We start from the raw sequence: 18,301 nt of genomic DNA, 5'->3' as shown, positions 1-18,301 counted from the left end.
CGCGCTCATCAGATGTTTATCCCGGCGCCTGTGGTCCGCCATCAGCCTCCAGCATCGCGCTGGGGAGGGAATCTGATTAGGAAAAGTGGTCAGGAGTAGGGCAGGCAGACTACAGAAGCGCCGGGCATGGAAACGGGGAGATGCCAAAGCACCGCAGTCCCCCATAAAGGTCGTCTCGGAAGCAGAGGCCGCTGGTCAGAAAACAAAAGCTCCCAGGCTTCCAGAACGGGTCCCATCAGGTCACGGGCCTTCGAGCCCTGTGGCAAAGGCTCCGTCTCCTCCCTGGGGACAAGAAACAACTCCCCCCAGGCCCTGCGGCCAAACGCTGGGCTCCAGTGAAAAGGAAATAAAATCCTGTCCGTTCCCTCCGCCTCTGAGGAGCCCAGGGTCTCCTCCGCACCCCGCGCTCCTGCCCTTTGCAGAACAGAAGGAGGGAGACGGGCTGGGAGCCGATGCAGGAAAGCTTCCGGGGTCTGCAGTCCGTCCTTCGGTGTGGCTTCACTCATTCCGGGGCAGGAAGAGGCTGTCAGGCAAGAAATCATGTCTGGTGTTTTATACTTTAGTGGACTCCAGGGACCGATTAAGCAGCTCGAGCGCCCACAGACAGAGCGTCTCTAAAAGGAGCGGAAGGGCGCTCTTGCCTCACTGTGCCTCCCCGCTTCTCCCAAATGAAAGACAAGTGTCCACAGGTTCTCGAGAGCAATGCTTTATTTTCTGAGAGTCCTGGAACCGGCCCGTTTATCGCAGGATGATGGATGCCTCAGTCCACAGACGGGATCCTTTTCTCCTTCACTCAGCAACCCTGGAGTCCCGGGAGTGCTGCGCCTGGGAAGGGGGGCCTCAAAACCTGCCCTCGACGCCCAGCTGCCGCACGGCCGCCTCCTGCACGGCCTGGTGGATGCCCCCGACCTCTCTCTGCGACAGCGTGCGCTCCATGTGGCGGTAGGTGATGCGGTAGCAGTGGCTGGTCCTGTGTGTCCTGGAGGACAGGAGAGAAAGGCGGTGAGCACGGGCAGGTGTGTGAGCGTGGGCAGGTGTGTGAGCGCGGGCAGGTGTGTGAGTGTGGGCAGGTGTGTGAGTGCGGGCAGGTGTGTGAGTGTGTGAGTGCAGGCAGGTGTGTGAGTGAGTGTGGGCAGGTGTGTGAGTGTGAGAGTGCAGGCAGGTGTGAGAGTGCAGGCAGGTGTGTGAGTGCAGGCAGGTGTGAGTGTGGGCAGGTGTGTGAGTGTGGGCAGGTGTGTGAGTGCGGGCAGGTGTGTGAGTGTGTGAGGGCAGGCAGGTGTGTGAGTGAGTGTGGGCAGGTGTGTGAGTGTGAGAGTGCAGGCAGGTGTGAGAGTGCAGGCAGGTGTGTGAGTGCAGGCAGGTGTGAGTGTGGGCAGGTGTGTGAGTGCGGGCAGGTGTGTGAGTGTGTGAGTGCAGGCAGGTGTGTGAGTGTGCAGGCAGGTGTGTGTGTGAGTGTGGGTAGGTGTGTGAGTGTGTGAGTGCAGGCAGGTGTGTAAGTGCGGGCAGGTGTGTGAGTATGTGAGTGCAGGCAGGTGTGAGTGTGTGAGTGCGGGCAGGTGTGTGAGTGCAGGCAGGTGTGGGTGTGTGAGGGTGGGCAGGTGTGAGTGTGGGCAGGTGTGCCACCTGAGGGAGCAGCAGGCTTTCCTGGAGACTGAGTCGGAGCTAGGGGCCCGGGGCTCCCAGGGCACTCTGACCGGCAGGCGGGTTAGGAATGTGCCGGCCACGGGCAGCACACAGGTGATGCTGCCCTCCCCATGCTGTGCAGACAAGTCACCGATCCCCACCTGCACCAGGCGGCTGCGGGCCTGGCCTCACGGCGCAGCTGGGGGATGCCGCGACGCAGATCGCAACAGCACGTCTGCAGCGCGGCAGCTGCTGACCGTCGGGTGCCCAACACCTCAGCAGGGAGGCCTGGGCACCAGCTGGCAAGCCTGGGTCTCCAGCCCCCGCACCCGCCCCAGACACATCTGTCTCTCTCCTGAAGCTAAGCCACCAAATCCCTCCTCTCCAGCCCTGGCCGAGCCAGCCCTGCCGTCCCCACCGCAGGTGACAAAGCTGGAGTGACGAGTGGTCCCGGGGAGGGCCCGGGGACGTCAGCCTGGCGCCATGTGCCACGTGCCCTTGGCCCAGACCCTTGAGCTGAGGGCCTCTGGGTGGCCGCTCCACACCCCCGGCTGGTGGGGACGTCAAGTCATGCGGCTGCTGGGCAGAGAGCTGGAGGAACCCGAGGGTCACACACCGACAGTCCTTCAAACACTGAAACGCTCCGTCACCCTCTGGTCCAGTGATGGCTCCCTGGGTACACGCTCAAGAGGAACGAAAGCGTGTGTCCACACACGAGCCGACATGTGAGTGTTCAGAGCAGCATCAGTCATGCCAGCCAAAAGTGGAAACGACCCAAGTGCCCTTCACCTGGTGGGTGGACAAACACTCTCCCTCCGTGTGGAGAGTCACGCGGCCATGACGAGAAAGGGCGTTCTAGTGCTACAGGCCAGAGGAACCCTGAACGCCCCAGGCTCTACTGCGAGGCGCCGGGCACGAAAGGCCACACCTCACCTGACTCCATCTAACGAAATGTCCAGAATAGGCAAGTCCACACGGACAGAAAGCAGATTCCTGACAGCCCCGGGCTGGGCATGCAGCTGGGCAATGGAGTGACTGCTAAGGGGGTCCAGGTATCTGTTGAGGGTAATGGGATGTCTGGAGTGAGATGGTGGTGAATATTATAAAAACCGCTAAGCTGAACACTTTAAATGGGTGTATGATGTCTGAATCACATCTCAATAAAGCTGTCCTACCAGAAGCAGAGAGTCGCCCTGTGGGCCAAGGGTGGGCCTGTGCCGATGCTGTGTGCTCCTGGTGGGCTGCACCTCTGCTCTTCTGGTGCTCAGAGCAGTGTCTGGCATACAGCAGGTGCTGCATAAAAGCTGCTGAACGAACTCCCGTACAATCACCGGCCCCTGGGGCGGCCGTCTGCGTTCAGGCCTCGTGGGGGTGGGCCAGCCTCGCCCTGCCTGCTGGGTCTCCCTGCCCGTGTTCTCCTCCTTCCTCCCACCCCTGCCTCTAACGGTGACGGAGGCGATGCCGTCAGCATCCCGAGGGGACGGCAGAGGGGAGGGAGGGTCAACATGGGGCGCCCCAAGCTCTCGGCCCACAGGAGCCTCGTCTCCACTGTGCCTCCTGGTTCGCGGAAGCAAAGCCTTTGTGGAGCCCTCCGGGGACCCCAGGCCACGGCACCTGATGCAGAGGCTGTGTGCGGGCTGCAGGAGGCTCCCGGGCAGGCCTCACAGTGGGGCTGGAGGGGCCAGGCCTGAACTGCCTGGGTCCCCGAGCAGTCGCGTCCCTGCAGAGGTGGAGCCCAGCTGGGCCCTGCTGGACGGCCTCCTGCGGCCGCTGGGGGCTCCTGGGTCCAGGGTTCTGAGACACGGAGGGTTCTAGGGGAGGGTCAGTTAGTTAAGGAGAAAAAGGGCAGAGAAACCACGGGCTGCAAACATTTACTAGAATAGGCATGGCGACGGGGCCTGGGCCCAGGCTGTCAGCAGATGGGGCCCCAGCAAGGTTGGAAGACAGTCTCCTGCAGGGAGGTGGGTCCCCAAGGCCTGCGTGGGGCCCATCTTCCTCCTCCCTCCCCGACCACACAGGCCCCACAAGCCTGGAGGCCTCGAGCCAGTGCCTCGTTTCCAGGCTACACATCCAGGCACATCCTGACTCCCAGCGTCTCTTCCATCGATGGGGCAACAGTGCAGACTCCGAAGACCTTTCCCGGCCACAGAGGAGACATGGGCAGAAGGCGCCGGGGCCTGGAAACTCTCAAGATTCACGAGTGCGAGATTGAAGTGTCCTCATGACATTGTTATTACACTTTTCCAGGGGTTCACGCAGGTCTCTGTCTCTCAGCTGAAACGTAGACTCGCCAGGCTGAGATTTTCCACCAGAGACAAGTGGGAAAAGTTTTATCTCCTTGCTCCTGAGTGCTTCTGAGAAGGCCCCTGTAAGGATTCTTGGGCTTCAAACAGCTTTTATAAAACACTGTAAGGAGCTGGGTGTAATGAATCATGAACATATGGATTAATTTTAAAAATGTAGAGAAAGAGTATTTGGCAGAATAGTTGGCGATAATTCAGTAGATTCAACTGAAAACCAACCAGGTCTGCCTCTTGCTGCCGTCCCTGGTGAGATGGAGAAAGGAGTGCCTTTTGTCTGCTTCCTAGAGACTTGTATTTGGAGCTTTCAGACGGAGGACGCACCTGGTCCTCCTTTTACTGGCGGGGAAACCTGGGTCTTGTCTGAGTGCAGGACCGAATCTCCCACCCCCGGGGAGTGGCCCAGCCATGAAGACCACGGAGCTGAAGGGTCTGCACGGCTCAGCATGGAGCAGGTGAGAAGATGGAGTCCCCAGACGGGAGGGACGCCTGGAAGGGCCAGCCCCAAAGGTCTGGATAGGGCCTCTCTGATTCTTCTGCATCCTCTTAATGTGGCCTCTTTCAGCCCAAAAGCTTCCGAGTCGGGTACACAGATACCATGTGACCAAGTACCCAGACTACCACGTGAGCCAGGGACACAGAGCTGCCACGTGAGCCGGGTACACAGAGCTGCCACATGACCTGGGTACACAGAGCTGCCACGCGAGCCAGGGACACAGAGGTGCCACATGACCTGGGTACACAGAGCTGCCACGCAAGCCAGGTACACAGAGCTACCACGCGACCCGGTACACAGAGCTGCCATGTGTACCGCACTCTGGGTGCACACCCCAGAGAACAGAGGCTCCCAGAGAACAAACCAGTGGCTACCAGAGGGGAGGAGGTGGGGGAGGGCAAAACAGAGAAGGGGGATGAAAGGGAGCAGACTGCTGGACATAAAATAAATAAACGATGAGGCTGGAACCTACAGTACAGGGAAAACAGCCAATATTTTATAATCAGTTTGTATGGAGTACGATTTACAAGAAACACTGAATCGCTATGATGTACAGCCGAAACTAACGGCAGGTTGTAAACCAACAATCTGTCAGTGGGAAGAAGGTACCGTGAGGCTCACTGCTGCTCCCCAGCTCCTTCCGTTCTTGGTGGTGCGCTGGACGCCACCCAGAATGCGTCACCGCATGCGCACTGCACACAGACACCTCCACCTGCAAGGCTGCTCCCAGAGGCGACGAGCTGTCCCGGGGCAGGTGCGGTTCTCAGAGTAAGAGGCAGTGCGACCCCAGACTCACTCCTGGCTCAAGTGATGCTGAAGCCCAGCCTCACGGCCACGCAGCAGACCCCTTGCCCCACCAGGAGGCTCAGGAGAGGGAACAGTGCGGTGGGAAGGGGATCAGGGAGGGGTCGGGGCATGAGGCATAGAGAACCCGGACCTGCAGCTGGAGCCCTGCCTCACTCCCTCCCTCACCCTCTGCGTCCGTGGGATGCGGCTCCCAGTCTGCAGTGTGACAGTGACACATGCCTCCTGGGCTGGTCTGCTAGTGTGGGACCCACAAATGCTGATGAGACCCCGACGGCCCCGGGCGGTCTGCCCCACCCCCAACTCGTGCTGCTGATGGGGAGAGAAGGGGTGGGGAGGGAATAGGGCATGAACACCCCAGGGGCCTGGCTGGGAAGGCTGGTGAGGAGTGGGCTGGCAATCAGGGAGAGAGAAGAATTACTGCTTGGAACTGGACATGATTTAAATGAGTGCTCCGCACACTAAGCAAACCACAGCCCCCTCCCCCTCTCCGACCTTCGCTATATTAAAAAAGCCAAAGGGGAGAGGAGAAATGAAATCCTGGTCACAAGACCTCGGGTCCAGGGACTGTGTGCCTGGCTCCTAATGAACTGCTCTGGGCTTTCCAGGGACAGAGGTTTCGTGGGTTTAATGCAAGAAAGCACCCGGGCCCCAGGCCTGGCCATGAGACCTCCCGGGGGCGGGCTGGACCGAGCGATGGCTGGCTCACCCCGGCTCTGCATCCCAGGCGACACTGTGGGAGTCCCGGGGGAACAAGCCGGCCGGGCTGAACCTCTGCTGAGCCCGCATGGATGAAGGGAAGGGGGCGCCTACCTGAGGGGCTTCAGGGAAGGGCAGAGCTGGGGTGCAGCCACTCTGGGGACACTGGTGGTGGAAGCCAGGGGCAGTAGCTGGCATTGCAGGGGCGGGTGAGGGCTGGGCAGGCCGGCCGAGGGAGACGTCCTGCAGGAGGCGGGTCTTGGGTCGGAGCAGACCCCTGGGCCGTCCTGGGCCGTCCACCGTGTCGGCCACCCTCCCCATGTCACACGTTTGAGTGGCGTTCACGTCTCAGGCTCAGACGGTCTTGGGCCTGCCACTCCCAGGGGCCACTGTGAGTGCGGCCCCGTGTTCGCAGGTGGACACCACTGCCTCACGCAGCCTCTGCAGAGGCAATTTCTGCTCACAGGGATTTCTGTTCCTTGGAGTCATTCACCAGAAACCAGCCAGATGGTTCTTCTGACAGTCACTGCCTAGGGAACGAAACTCCACTCCAGGCCCCGACGGAGCGGGGAGGAGCTGGGAGAGAGGCTTGCTTCCAGAGCGGTCCCCAACCCGGGCCCCAGCACCCCCGGCTCCCCGCATGCCGGCAGCTGAAGAGGTCCTCAGAGACGCAGGCTTTGCCGGCAAGGCGAGCTGCTTCACATCAGATACTTGTCAAGTCCTCAGGGAGGCGTCAGCTCCCCCCACTCCCCGCCTACTTTATTCTCAAGGATCCTGGAAATTTCCCTGCATCTTCTGGGGGCGGGGGGGAGAGGGTGTCTCATGCCACTAGGTCAGGAGGAGGAGACTCTGCCCTGGCCTTCTGGGGTGGGGGCCAGAGTTCTCAGTCTCCACTGCACATTCTGATGAAAGCAACTGCTCTGGGGAAGTTTCCTAAAAGCCTCTCTCATGGGGAGGCAGACAGAGGCAGCTCGGCCCAGCCCTACCGCTTCCCTGGTCTGGGTCTCGGGCCAGCTCCTCGTCATTGACCCAGGCTCTCACTCTAAGATGCAGATCACAGGCTCATGCGGTTTCTGAAGGACCAAACGACGATAATACACGTCACGTGTTCCGTACAGTTCAGGCTATAGCCGACAACTGGTCTTATTATTCGTGTGCCCAAAGATTCTGCAGCCTCAGCTGGGGCCACAGAGAAAGGCCGCAAAGACCTTGGACAAGGCCACCTGAGCTGCAGCCCCCACACCTGCACAAACGGGTCCTAAGAAGACACGTGCTACAACCTGGGGGGAGCTGGGAGGCGTTGTGGTCGGTGAAATGGGGCAGACGCAGAAGGTCAGAGGTTACACAGCTCTGCTCCCACGAGGTCCCAAGAGCAGCCAGACTCACAGAGACGGAGGAGACAGTGGTGGTCGCAGGGTCTGAGGGAGGGGACGGAGGCTCAGTGTTCAAGGCGGGCAGGGTTCCACTGAGGAAAGGAGGTGGATGGTGGTGACGGGGGAAAATGAGGACGTTCAGGAGGCGGGCGGTGGTGACGGCCGCACCGGAGCATGACGGTATCAGTGCCAGGGAAGAATGGCAGGGGGGATAAACTTCACGTTCTGCGGATTTCAGCACCACAAACATTTCCTTTTGGAGGAGAGTTGGCCCAAACCACCTAGTTGGCTATTGCTAGAAATGGAAATTGGCAATTCAAATTTATACTAAAAACAGAGAAATTGAAAACAATGATGAAAACCCCCACCAGGCCCCTGCTCAGCAGGGGCAGGACCGTCCTAAGAGAACGGTGTGCTTGGCTTCCGCCTGCCCAGACGGCTCAGCTTCTTGGCGTCACTAACTTAGCAACCAGGCTGCCCTGCCTTTCACACAAGTGGTTTCGAAGCTCACCATGCTGTCACAGGGTTTACCACATTTGAAAAATTCTTTGCGACATTTCCATTGTCTTCCAAGCCGCCCTCCTACATCTCTAACAAACTTGAAGTAACGTCTCATGTGGCACAGATTTCCAAAGCTCCGCGCTCGTCCTTTGTGGGGAAGATTTGGAAGAGGTTTTCTTTTCCTCCCTGGCTGCGTCTGCCCAGCCCAAGTCGACACAGCTAACTTTAACTCCAGGTTGGTACATGGTGGCTTCCTGAACGAGCTGGCATCGCAGTGGATGAGCTGGGTCACAAAACACAAGATTTTTGGTAGGTGACGTGCTACATTTTCAACTCAGTCAGTTGACCTGCAATGATGTATTCTGCGTGGAGGCAGAAACTGCAGGAGATACAGAATGGGGAGTAACATTGCTTCATCAACACATCACGCAGTGGCTGTTGATACATCAACACTCACGCAGTGGCCGTTCTGTGCATGACACAGTGGCAGGCGAGGGGAAGAGGCACCCCAAAACAAGACATACAAGGTGGGAGATTACCACCTGTGTCGGGGCTGAGACGTGGATGTGTGGCGTGGCCCCCCCAGGCACGGCTGTTACGCTGAGTGTTGGACGCAACCACAGGCTTTAGGTGACTTCGGGCTGAGAGAAGACTGGCGGGGAGATGCACTTACACCTCGATCTTCAGCATGAGTAGCGTCTGGCAGGTGAAGGGCAGGGACCCTGTTCTAGGTGGTGAAGGACACACGTGTTACTGGTGGGGGTGTTCATTATGTCTCCTCTTTTAACAAAGGATGCTGAGTGTATGCTCCAGGTATAAGAGGTCCAATGGGGAGCTGTCCGGAGGCTGCCTGATCTGCAGGGAGATGGCTTTAAAACTCTGGCTAAGAAGCTTCAGGGCTTCCCTTGTGGCTCAGATGGGAAAGGGTCTGCTTGCAATGCAGGAGACATGGGTTCGATCCCTGGGTTGGGAAGATCTCCTGGAGAAGGAAATGGCAACCCACTCCGGTATTCTTGCTTGGAGAATCCCGTGGACGGAGGAGCCTAGCGGGCCACAGTCCACGGGGTCGCAGAGAGGCGCACACGGCTGGGCAACTAAACAGCAGCAAAGAAGCCTGAGCTGGAAGCAGAGTTCAGGGCTGGGCGCCTAAGGAAGCGCGTGGAAGGCGGGGGGGCCTGCTCCTGGCAGCTTCGCTGCAGCTAGAGGTTGTTAAACTAGCTTCTACAGCCCCCAACAATGGAGGGTTCCAGAGGTATAACGCTATACAAAAACCATGTCACTGTCTGAATTAAGAGCCACCCAACCAAGGAGTGTGTGGCGGAGCTGCCCGTGAGTGTGCATGTCGTACGGCTTTCATTCTTTAATGAGGCCTGGAGGAAATGGGCTGACTATGTTGAAAGACTCGGTGACTAGTTAGTTACAAAGGAAGCACATGTTAGTAAAGAGAAATGTATACATATGTCCATGACTTATGTTTATTTCGCAAATGCTTTTGAGAAGAGACCCTCTGGGTCTAATAGTCGCGTCATCCCTCGACAAACAGTGAGAGGCTGAGGGCGAGAGCAGCCAAACAGGGCCTCGGCTGGGAGGACAAGCTTCCTCTGGACATAGACTCTAGGCTGGAATATGGCAGGGAGAGCTGATTAAACACGCATCATCCGAGCAACGTGTTTCATGGGATCACGGGCTCCAGCATCAGGGCCGTGGCGACTTTGTGGTCCAGGGTGGAGTGCTGGCTGCAGACCCTGGTGATGATCGCTTCGGGGGCAGCCCCCCCAGGAACCCACCGCACAGGCTGAGCGGGACCTTGCCCCACGGCGAACTGGCGAGGGCTCCCTGGCTCTCCTCACTGGCCCTGTGCTCACCCCAGCCCTTCTCCCCAACGACAGCCCTGCTGACCCGACAGCTCACTGTCAGCAGCAAAGCAGTCTGGTGATCTTGGTGGGGACCCCAGGACCAGAGGTGGTCAGAGTGACAAAGGGCTTGGGGGGGGAGTGCCTGTAACGTTCAGCACCTCTGCCTGGGAGGTCAGACATCTGTGTGTCTCTCCGCGCCACTCATTCATTCACTCTCTCATTCGGTCAACAAACGAACATCCACCACATGGCGTGTGTTCTGTTGGACACTCAAAATGACCACCGCAGACGTCTACTCCCCTGAGAAGCTGGTAGGAGGAAACACGCTGACACAAGCTTGTCCCAGACGCTTGTATGACTTAGGTATGGAAACAAATTTTAAATTCCAAATATTGACAAGACTGACGAAAGCTCTGGCCCTTGGCATCACATACCTCTTAAAAAACTGAAGACACTTTGTCAATAGTAACAGTAGCAGCGATAAGGAAAGTTGGCAATTATAAAGCTATGCAGCTTCTAGAACCTCACGCCCACATGACATCACTCAGTGGCTGTGACCACAGGGCAGTCCTGAGAGGTGGACACCGTCGCCTCTGCTTGCAGAGCAGGGCCAGGCCTGCAGAGATGGTGTGAGGGGGTGGGGCCAAGGCTGGAACCCCACTCCCTCCCCCTGCATTAAACTCGGCTCATCACCCCTCCCAGATGCACTCTGCCGGGCTGTTGATGTCCACAGTCACCGCCAGCTGCTTTTCAAAAGGGATATCCCACTAATAGATGAACCACAGGATGCCTTCTGAAACGTGACTAGGACTTTATCACAAAAAGGAAAAAATTGATTTGTTAGTAAATATTATACAGTGGAGAAAGCATAGAAGTACGAAGAAAAGAAAGGGCAAAAGAAGAAAGAAAAACACTGAAGGAAAGAAGGGCCTATTGAGCATAAAGTGCTGGCCCTTGAATATTTCATTCCATCTTTGCCCTGCATAACAAATATGGATTAAAAAAAAAAAAAAGCCAGAATGAGGGAAAACATAAGGTTGATGAAGGCAAAGTCAGACCTGGAAACCATGGAACACAGATATGCAGGTGGTGAGCTGAATGAATGAAGATGTAAATCTGGTTTAGAACTCACAGCCACAGTGGGAGAAGCCTGATCAGTCCCAAGGTCCTCACTGCCCGAGGGGAGAAGAGATTGTAGGGGTTCGGAGAAGGAAATCCACCCCAGAGAAAAGCCTAGGTGGGCTCCATACACGCAGCTTCAGCTGAGTAATCATTAGGATTTCTGGGTGACTTAGCCTGCCTTGCTGCAAGCTCTCCTTTAATTCTTATCGCAGTCCCATCATAATGGGGATTTCTGCCCCCCGCCCCCCTATTTTGCAGATGAGAAAACTACAGCTCAGAGAGGTTCCACGTGTCCTCCCAGATCACGCAGGTCGCAGGCAACAGTGGCGGGATTCCAGCTGCCTCCAAAGCTGTGCTTTTAGTCCTGGTTTGTTGCCTGACTTAGTGGCCAGGGTCTCAACCATGTTGCTCTTTCAAGGCAGCCGTGGGTTTCACAAGCCTATTCCCTTGATGAAACTTCAGAGAATAGCTCTAAAATGTACTTCCAAGAAAAAGCAATTTTGTCTGGGGCCAGGGAGGTGGGTCCGCTCAAGTGCACAGCATTTTTTTGGTGGTCTGGCCATCTCTGTTTTGTACATAAATCTATTGACCTCTCCAGCTCTCAATAAAACCAAAGTAATGCTGTTTGCTCCCAACTAGTCCCTCAGTTAGGAAAAGTGGAAGTCATGTGAACAAAGCGTGGTCAGCAACTTGGAAGAGAGTACTAATAAAGCAAAAGTCAGAGTCAATAAACCGTATCCAAATATAATTGAGTCGTGGCTGTCCATTTTCAAACTCAAGAGGGAAAAAATGTTCCTTTCTTGATATTTTCTTACTTCAAAAAAAGAGAAAAAAAAGACATTGAGCTTACATTTCTGGTGTACAGGAGAAAAACATACTCCATTTTCTAAGCTGAATTCTGCTCCTTATAAACGTTTAGGTGAGATTCAGTAAGACTGCTCAGGAGTCAATTTCAAAGGCAAAGTGTCAACAAGACACCTCCTTCGTGGGCTTGAGGTCCAATCTGACACTGCCATGCCTTGACGGAAGTACCGTGTGGGCCAGCAGCTTCCAGCTCCCTTACTTCATGCTGAGTTTCTTACTGGGCAAGGGACTGAGTGTTGGGCACTCAGCTGGGCTGTGCTTTGGACAGATTGCTAGAGCAGGTGATCAGAGAGTTAAGTCTGTCCCTTTCTCCCCCACAATCTGTTCCATGTACGACAGTTAGCTCAGAATAAGATAGTACTGAGCCAAGAGGAGTCCAGGATGATGGTGAAACATGATCAACTGAAGATCCTACTGCAACATACTCCTAGATTTGCAAATAACACTTGAAAACATTGATAGCTGAGTAGATTATGAAAGCAAGGGGAATCTCCAAGTGAAAAAAAAAAAACCAAAACAAACAAACAAACAAAAAAACCCGTAATAATATGTGTCTAGAACTTGTGCTGCCCAGAGGAGGGAGCAGAATCAGCTACTGTAACCCAGAGTTCAGATTTTAATGTCTACCTGAGAACAAGAGTTGGAGGCTTTGGTCCACATGAAGCAAGAAACTGGACTTGAAATTCCCACACAAAGCTGAAGGGCTGCATCCCTGACACGAGAGTAGGCTAGGAAATGCTGCAGATCTTCAAGCTGAGACGTCAGCGCAAAACTGGTCCTGGGATGATGCTGCCCGTAGAGTCCCTAGACTGCCTGGCAGAGGACAGTGCAGAACAGCTCTGGAGGAAACGGGGGCCTCGAGGGGTCACTTCAGGAAAGGCCCCAGTGAACATAATCTCAGTTGGAAAACACAGAGCACATGAGGAGACAGCCCAGAACATGCCAGTCACCAGGCAAAACGCAGAAGAATCAGTATCCTGAGAATTCCAAACACAAGAACAATCCAAAAAGTGTTTCTAGTGATTAAAAGTTAAACATTTAAAAATACTTAAAGACATACAAGATATGAAAGAACATTATAAATGATAGCAGATCTGAAAAAAACCAACAGGTTAATAGAAAATGTATAGAAATAAAAATATAGTTATAACTTTAAAATGAGTGGAAGGGCTAAACAATAGACTAGATACAACTGAATACAGAATTAAAAAAACAGGAAGACAGACGTGTGGAACTATTTAGAACACAGTACGGAGAAGGCAATGGCGCCCCACTCCAGTACTCTTGCCTGGAAAATCCCATGGACAGAGGAGCCTGGTGGGCTACTGTCTATGGAGTCGCACAGAGTCGGACACGACTGAAGCGACTTAGCAACAGCAGCAACAGTAGGGAAGTACAGAGGCTTCCCTGGTGGCTTAGACGGTAAAGAATCTGCCTGCAATGTGGGAGACCTGGGTTCGATCCCTGGGTTGGGAAGATCCCCTGGAGAAGGGCATAGCAACCCACTCCAGGATTCATGCCTGGAGAATCCCATGGACAGAGGATCCTGGTGGCTGGAGTGCATGGGGTCACAAAGAGTTGGGCACGACTGAGCGACTAAGCACAGCACAACAGGGAGGCAAGTACAGAAATGAAAATCCTGGAGAATGTAAGAAAACTCAGATGAATATGAGTCCCAGAAGAAGAACAGAGGACATCTGAGAAGATAATGGCTGGGGAATTTCCAGAAATAATGAACTCCTCAGACTCAGGAAGCACAGTAAGTTCTGAATGGGATTTTAAAAAACTCTGCCCTAAGCACATGGTAATGCAACTGCAGAACAATTAAGACCAAGAGATGCCCTTCATAGCAACTAGAGGGGAAAAGGAGAAAACTTGCAAAGGAGCAGTTAAAGACACGTGAGACTTCTCAGTGGCTCCAAAGAAGTCAGGAGGCGACGGAATAATATCGACAAAATGTGGACCTATACAGTTACACTCAGCTAAGCTGTTATTCTGGAATAATGGCAAAATAAAAACATTTTCAAAGTGAGACAAAATGACAAGAGTTACCACTCAACACCGGCAATGAAAGCCCTATGAATGGTATCGTTCAGGAGGAAAACCAGACTCAAAAAGAAGTGAGCAGCAATCATAGGATGGATGGCTTAGATCACAGAGGAGTGAAAAGCAGGCTCACTCTCCAGCAGAACTGCTGACAGGGGCTGGTCTCAGAGGGCCCACTTCTCCAGGGGCGGTCTCCATCTGGGATGCTGTTCCAGATGCCCTCAGTTGGGGTAAATAACTCAGGAAAGCTGACTTTCTGTTTTGGTTGTTACCATCAGTTCCGGGCTTCCCACAGAACCTTACCACTCGCGAGACACGTGGTGAGTCAGGCCAGCAGAGGCACTGAGAGACCTGCTCTCATTCTGGCAAGTTCCTGACTCTCTGAGCCTAGCGTCCGACACCGTTAAGTGGGGCTAATAAAACACGGGCTTCCCAGGTGGCTCAGTGGTTTAAAAAAAAATCTGTCTGCCAGTGTAGGAGACGCCAGAGACGCAGGTTCCATCCCTGGGTTGGGAAGATCCCTTGGAGGAGGAAATGGCCACCCACTCCAGTATTCCTGCCTGGAGAATCCCACGCACAGAGGAGCCTGGGGGGCTGCAGTCCACAGAGGCGCAGAGAGTCGGACATGACTGGGCAACTGAGAACCTAACACAAATAGACTTATGAGATAAGATCACAACGTAATGCCTGGTACAAAATGCATACTCAATAAAAGATAGCATTTACTATAGTTAGTATTAGCATTATAAGCGTTGGTAATTAATTTGTTTAATGAGCAGGGCATACATCTATTTAGGTTAATAAAAAGTTATGTGTCCCCTGATTTACTTAAAAAGAAAAAAAACAAGCAAGAGCATTGACATTAGTTGTAATGTACTGGGCGCCAGGCGCTCAGCTGCGTCCGTTCACCCTCGCGCCGTCTCGGCCCGTGAGCACCCCCGCCGGCCCGCAGCTGAGCAGCCTCTCCATCAGCACCTCCGGGGCGTGGGTTCAGTCTGGACCACCCACTCGTATCCAAACTGTAGGGAAGAGGCTGGTGGGTCTCTCTCTGAAACACTGTGGCGACTGTGCTCGACTTGGAAGACATATCCCGGTTGGTTCTGTTTTTTAAAAACCACTCTCTGCGGTTACTTTGGGGCACAGGAAAAATCAAAACACGGCAGAGACAAGTGCCAGGTGTGCGGCGCCCTTTTCGGCAGACGGGACGCAGCCATGAAATTCTCGTGCACATTAACACGGGGAGGCGGCGCCCAGGTTACAGACGGCCGAGCGCCGTGGCCGATCGCTTCACGGTTCACTAAAATAGGCTCATTCACTCGGCCTGCCGGTGTGGACCAGGTCTGTTCCAACAACAAAAACAGCAACTCACGAAACGCAGGCAAGTGTCCATCAAAAGAGCTGCAGAGAGATCTCGCGTCCGTGGACAGATGCGGGCAGTGCTCTGAGCTGGGACGGAGGCCCCAGTGTAATCCTGGGCCCCTGGGCACAACACCAGAGGGAGCCCCCTTCTTCCCCCTCAAGAGAGGCCCCCACAAAGCTGAGCCCCTCTGGCCACCTGCTTTTTCCAGTGTTTGTGGGAGTGGCCGATTCATAACGTTTTCATGCCTGTGTTTTCTCTGTCTCCTTCTCTCTGGCCCGCCTCCTGTCCCCGAATCAAAACAGAAGGGAATTTAGGGTGCTGAGGGTCTCACCAAGGAGACCCTGAGAGCTCAGGATCATGTACTGAGTCTGGGAGCCCAAGGGGCTGTATGGCTCCCCACCTCACTGCCATGCCAGCTGGGGAAGAGTCTGTAGGGACCTGGCGGGGGCTACAGGTGTAGGCCCGTAGAGGGGTGTCAGGAGACCCGGGACCCCAAAGCATAGCCCTTCCCTAAATACCCAGGTAACCCCAAGCAGGCACCTTCTTGTCTCTGGGCCTCAGTTCCTGCCCAGAACCTCTGGCTGTTCTAATCATGAGTGTCCCAGGGCATTCCGTGTCAACCTCCGGCGAAGGACAGAGAAAAGCAGGGACCCCGGGCCAAGCAGGCTTCTAACCCACCAGGACCCCCAGTGCCCCGCGCTGGTGCACGCACTCTGGCCACAGTAATCGCTGGTGACGAGTGGGCAGACCCTGGGCTGGGCGATGCGGCTGGGGGAGGCGTCTGCAGCCAGACTCGACTGCAGCCGCTCTGAGGAAGGAGCTGCAAAGCTGCTAATTGGATTCGGCAAGTTGCTGAATCACTGTCGGGCGAGATCAAGTCTCTCTGTGGAGACAGGAGGCCCGGCCTGTCAGCGGCTGAGAACGTCTCCTTTGTGATGAAAAAAGGACAGGGGTGTGCAGAGTGGCGCCTGGGAGGAGCTCTCACGGTTTATGAGGAGCAATTAAAATCTAGCAGGCCACAGTTAGAAAGCACCCACCACAACCTCATTTTGCCATTTGTCTTTTAATTAAATACGCCCTGGGACTTAGCATTAGTGCAGAGATTTCGATGGGGATGCGGTAGAAACCACGGAGCTGGAGCCCGACGTGCTGGCTGCCATGTCTTCTTGGAGGAGGAGGGTGGGGAGAAGCAGAAGTGTTTCGTGTGAGTCGCAGCCCGCCCCCTCCCGGGACCTCTGCACAGCAGAGCAGAGGAATCAGGCGAGCCTGACCCTTCACGAAACCACCTCCTCCCAGATAGGAGTGTGTGTGCGCGTGTGTGTGTGTGTGCGTCCGTGCGCGTGTGCATGCATGCGCACTCCATCATGTCTGACTCTTTGCAACCCCATGGACTGTAGCCCACCAGGCTCCTCTGTCCATGGGATTCTCCAGGAAAGAATACTGGGGTGGGTTGCCATGCCCTCCTCCAGGGGATGTTCCCAACCCAGGGACGGAACCTGCGTGTCCAACATCTCTTGCATTGGCAGGTGGGTTCTTTACCACTAGCGCCACTTGGGAAGCCCATTTCTAGTAACGGTCATCTCTTAAATGATCTTGTCTTCCTTCCAGGCAGGAAGAAGATGTCACCAAGAAGCCCCTCCATCAGCAAGGTGCCCATCAGCAAGCCCACAGCCCACCAGGGCTCACAGAATCCTTGCCTTTCTCTTCCATCCTTCTTCCCATCTAAGGCTAAGCCCAGCATGGCGATGGCTGTTCCCTTGCCTTCAAAGTCCAGGGACCTTCCCTCTATGTGCCCCATTCACAAATTCCTACTCATTCCTCAGGTTTCTGCTTGGAAGCTCCTCTCTTGAGAGGCTCTCCCTGGCATCCCTGTGCTGGTGGGTTGTGACACCCATCACTTGTCTGTGCACGCCCCAATGCCCCCAGAAAGCAGGATTCCTTGCCGAGTGCCCGGCCCCGGTATGATGCTTGGTCCACAGCAGCGGCTCAGCAGACACTCGCCGAATGGCAGACAGCAGACTCCCTTGGGGGGCGGACGCCTGCAGCCTCCTGACCACGCCCCAGCCTCACCAGCCAAGTCAGGCTGCTGCCTCGAGGCCAGACCCCTTCCCTGAAGACCCGGGCCTGAGTCAGTGCTGTCCTCAAAGAGCTTTGGTTTGAAAAAATTAAGAGCGCTGGGCCACCCTTCTTCCCTGGCTGGGGACTCTGAGTGGCCGGAGTTTACGACCAGGACCCAGAAAGCCGCCGTCTGGAACCGCACCAAGTGTGCATGGATGGCCGGTGGGCAGACAAGGACCCGCGCAGTCAAACAGAAACTGGATACCGTGGTGTGAAGACGAGTGCGTGTGTGCATGCGTGTGCATGCGTGTGTGTGTGTGTTTCCTCCGTGGTGCCATTGTCTCTGTTGCAAGCGTGGGCCTGACTTCTGGAAGAAAGCCTGCTCGGCTCTGGGCTGCCCTCCGCAGTGAAACAGACAACTGCCTGCTGGCTGCCTGGGAGTTTAAACAGCAAATATTACAGATTACATAGTAATGAAAATAATGAAAGCACTCATCAGAGCTGAAAGACATTTCTTTTTTTTGTCTTTTTAAACTGAAGACTAAGTAAGGGTTAACGTCTGAACCGGAGACACACATCCCGACAGATCCGCTCCTAATTGCAGGGCAGGCCAGCTGGAGCCTGGGCCACATCACAGGCTTCAGGGCTCCTTTCAAGGGTGAGCCGCTCCCAGGGTTCCCCTCTGACTCCACCACACAGGGTCACAGAGGGCTCCCTTTGGTATAAAAGACCCCTTGATTTATTTCTTCTCTTACGGCGGCAATGGACATTCTGTGCTTTCTTCAAACAGGTCTTTTTATTCCACTGTCTTTGAGAAAAGCTAATAAAGAATCAATTACAAGAGATACACACAAATAGAAACTGGTATTTATCTAGGCGGGATGTCTGCTGAAAAGTAAAAGAGACCATTAAACCACAGGCACACACAGTGAAGCATGTCTACGTAAGATCTCCTGCCGCAGACGTGAGCACGTCCGCTCTCAAAGGAAAGGCTCGTCCCTTCCCGACGGAAGGGAAAAGGGCGCGGGCCGAGGCTGGTGGGGGAGCAGTCATCTCACAGCCCCGAGAGCCCTGAACCCGCTCCTAACTTAGGATTTCCAGGAAATCGCTGGGGAGGCCATTTTTTCCCCTAAGAATTTGGCATCACATGAGCTAGAATGTAGAACAGGGCTAATAATAACTTCATCATCACTGTTGCC

At 54.9% G+C, this 18,301-nt stretch overlaps 1 protein-coding gene across 6 annotated transcripts in view; it reads right to left on the bottom strand.

Moving 5' to 3' along the window:
* Positions 1 to 690: 690 nt before the first annotated feature.
* Positions 691 to 18,301, bottom strand: part of FARS2 (phenylalanyl-tRNA synthetase 2, mitochondrial) — a 310,923-nt gene continuing 293,312 nt past the window's right edge. For 5 of the 6 annotated variants that reach the window (XM_070361056.1, XM_070361061.1, XM_070361060.1 and 2 more), the window contains one exon: positions 691 to 979. In XM_070361056.1, the coding sequence (XP_070217157.1) occupies positions 841 to 979 (139 nt within the window). In that variant the 3' untranslated portion in view covers positions 691 to 840. The remainder of the gene's footprint in view (positions 980 to 18,301) is intronic. The other variant, XM_070361057.1, reaches the window with a different exon arrangement.

Source organism: Bos mutus, chromosome 23 (genome assembly GCF_027580195.1).
Source record: "Bos mutus isolate GX-2022 chromosome 23, NWIPB_WYAK_1.1, whole genome shotgun sequence".
NCBI classification, from domain to species: Eukaryota; Metazoa; Chordata; class Mammalia; order Artiodactyla; family Bovidae; genus Bos; species Bos mutus.
Note: the sequence above shows the minus strand (reverse complement) of the source record. Positions and strands in the feature narration are given on the sequence as shown.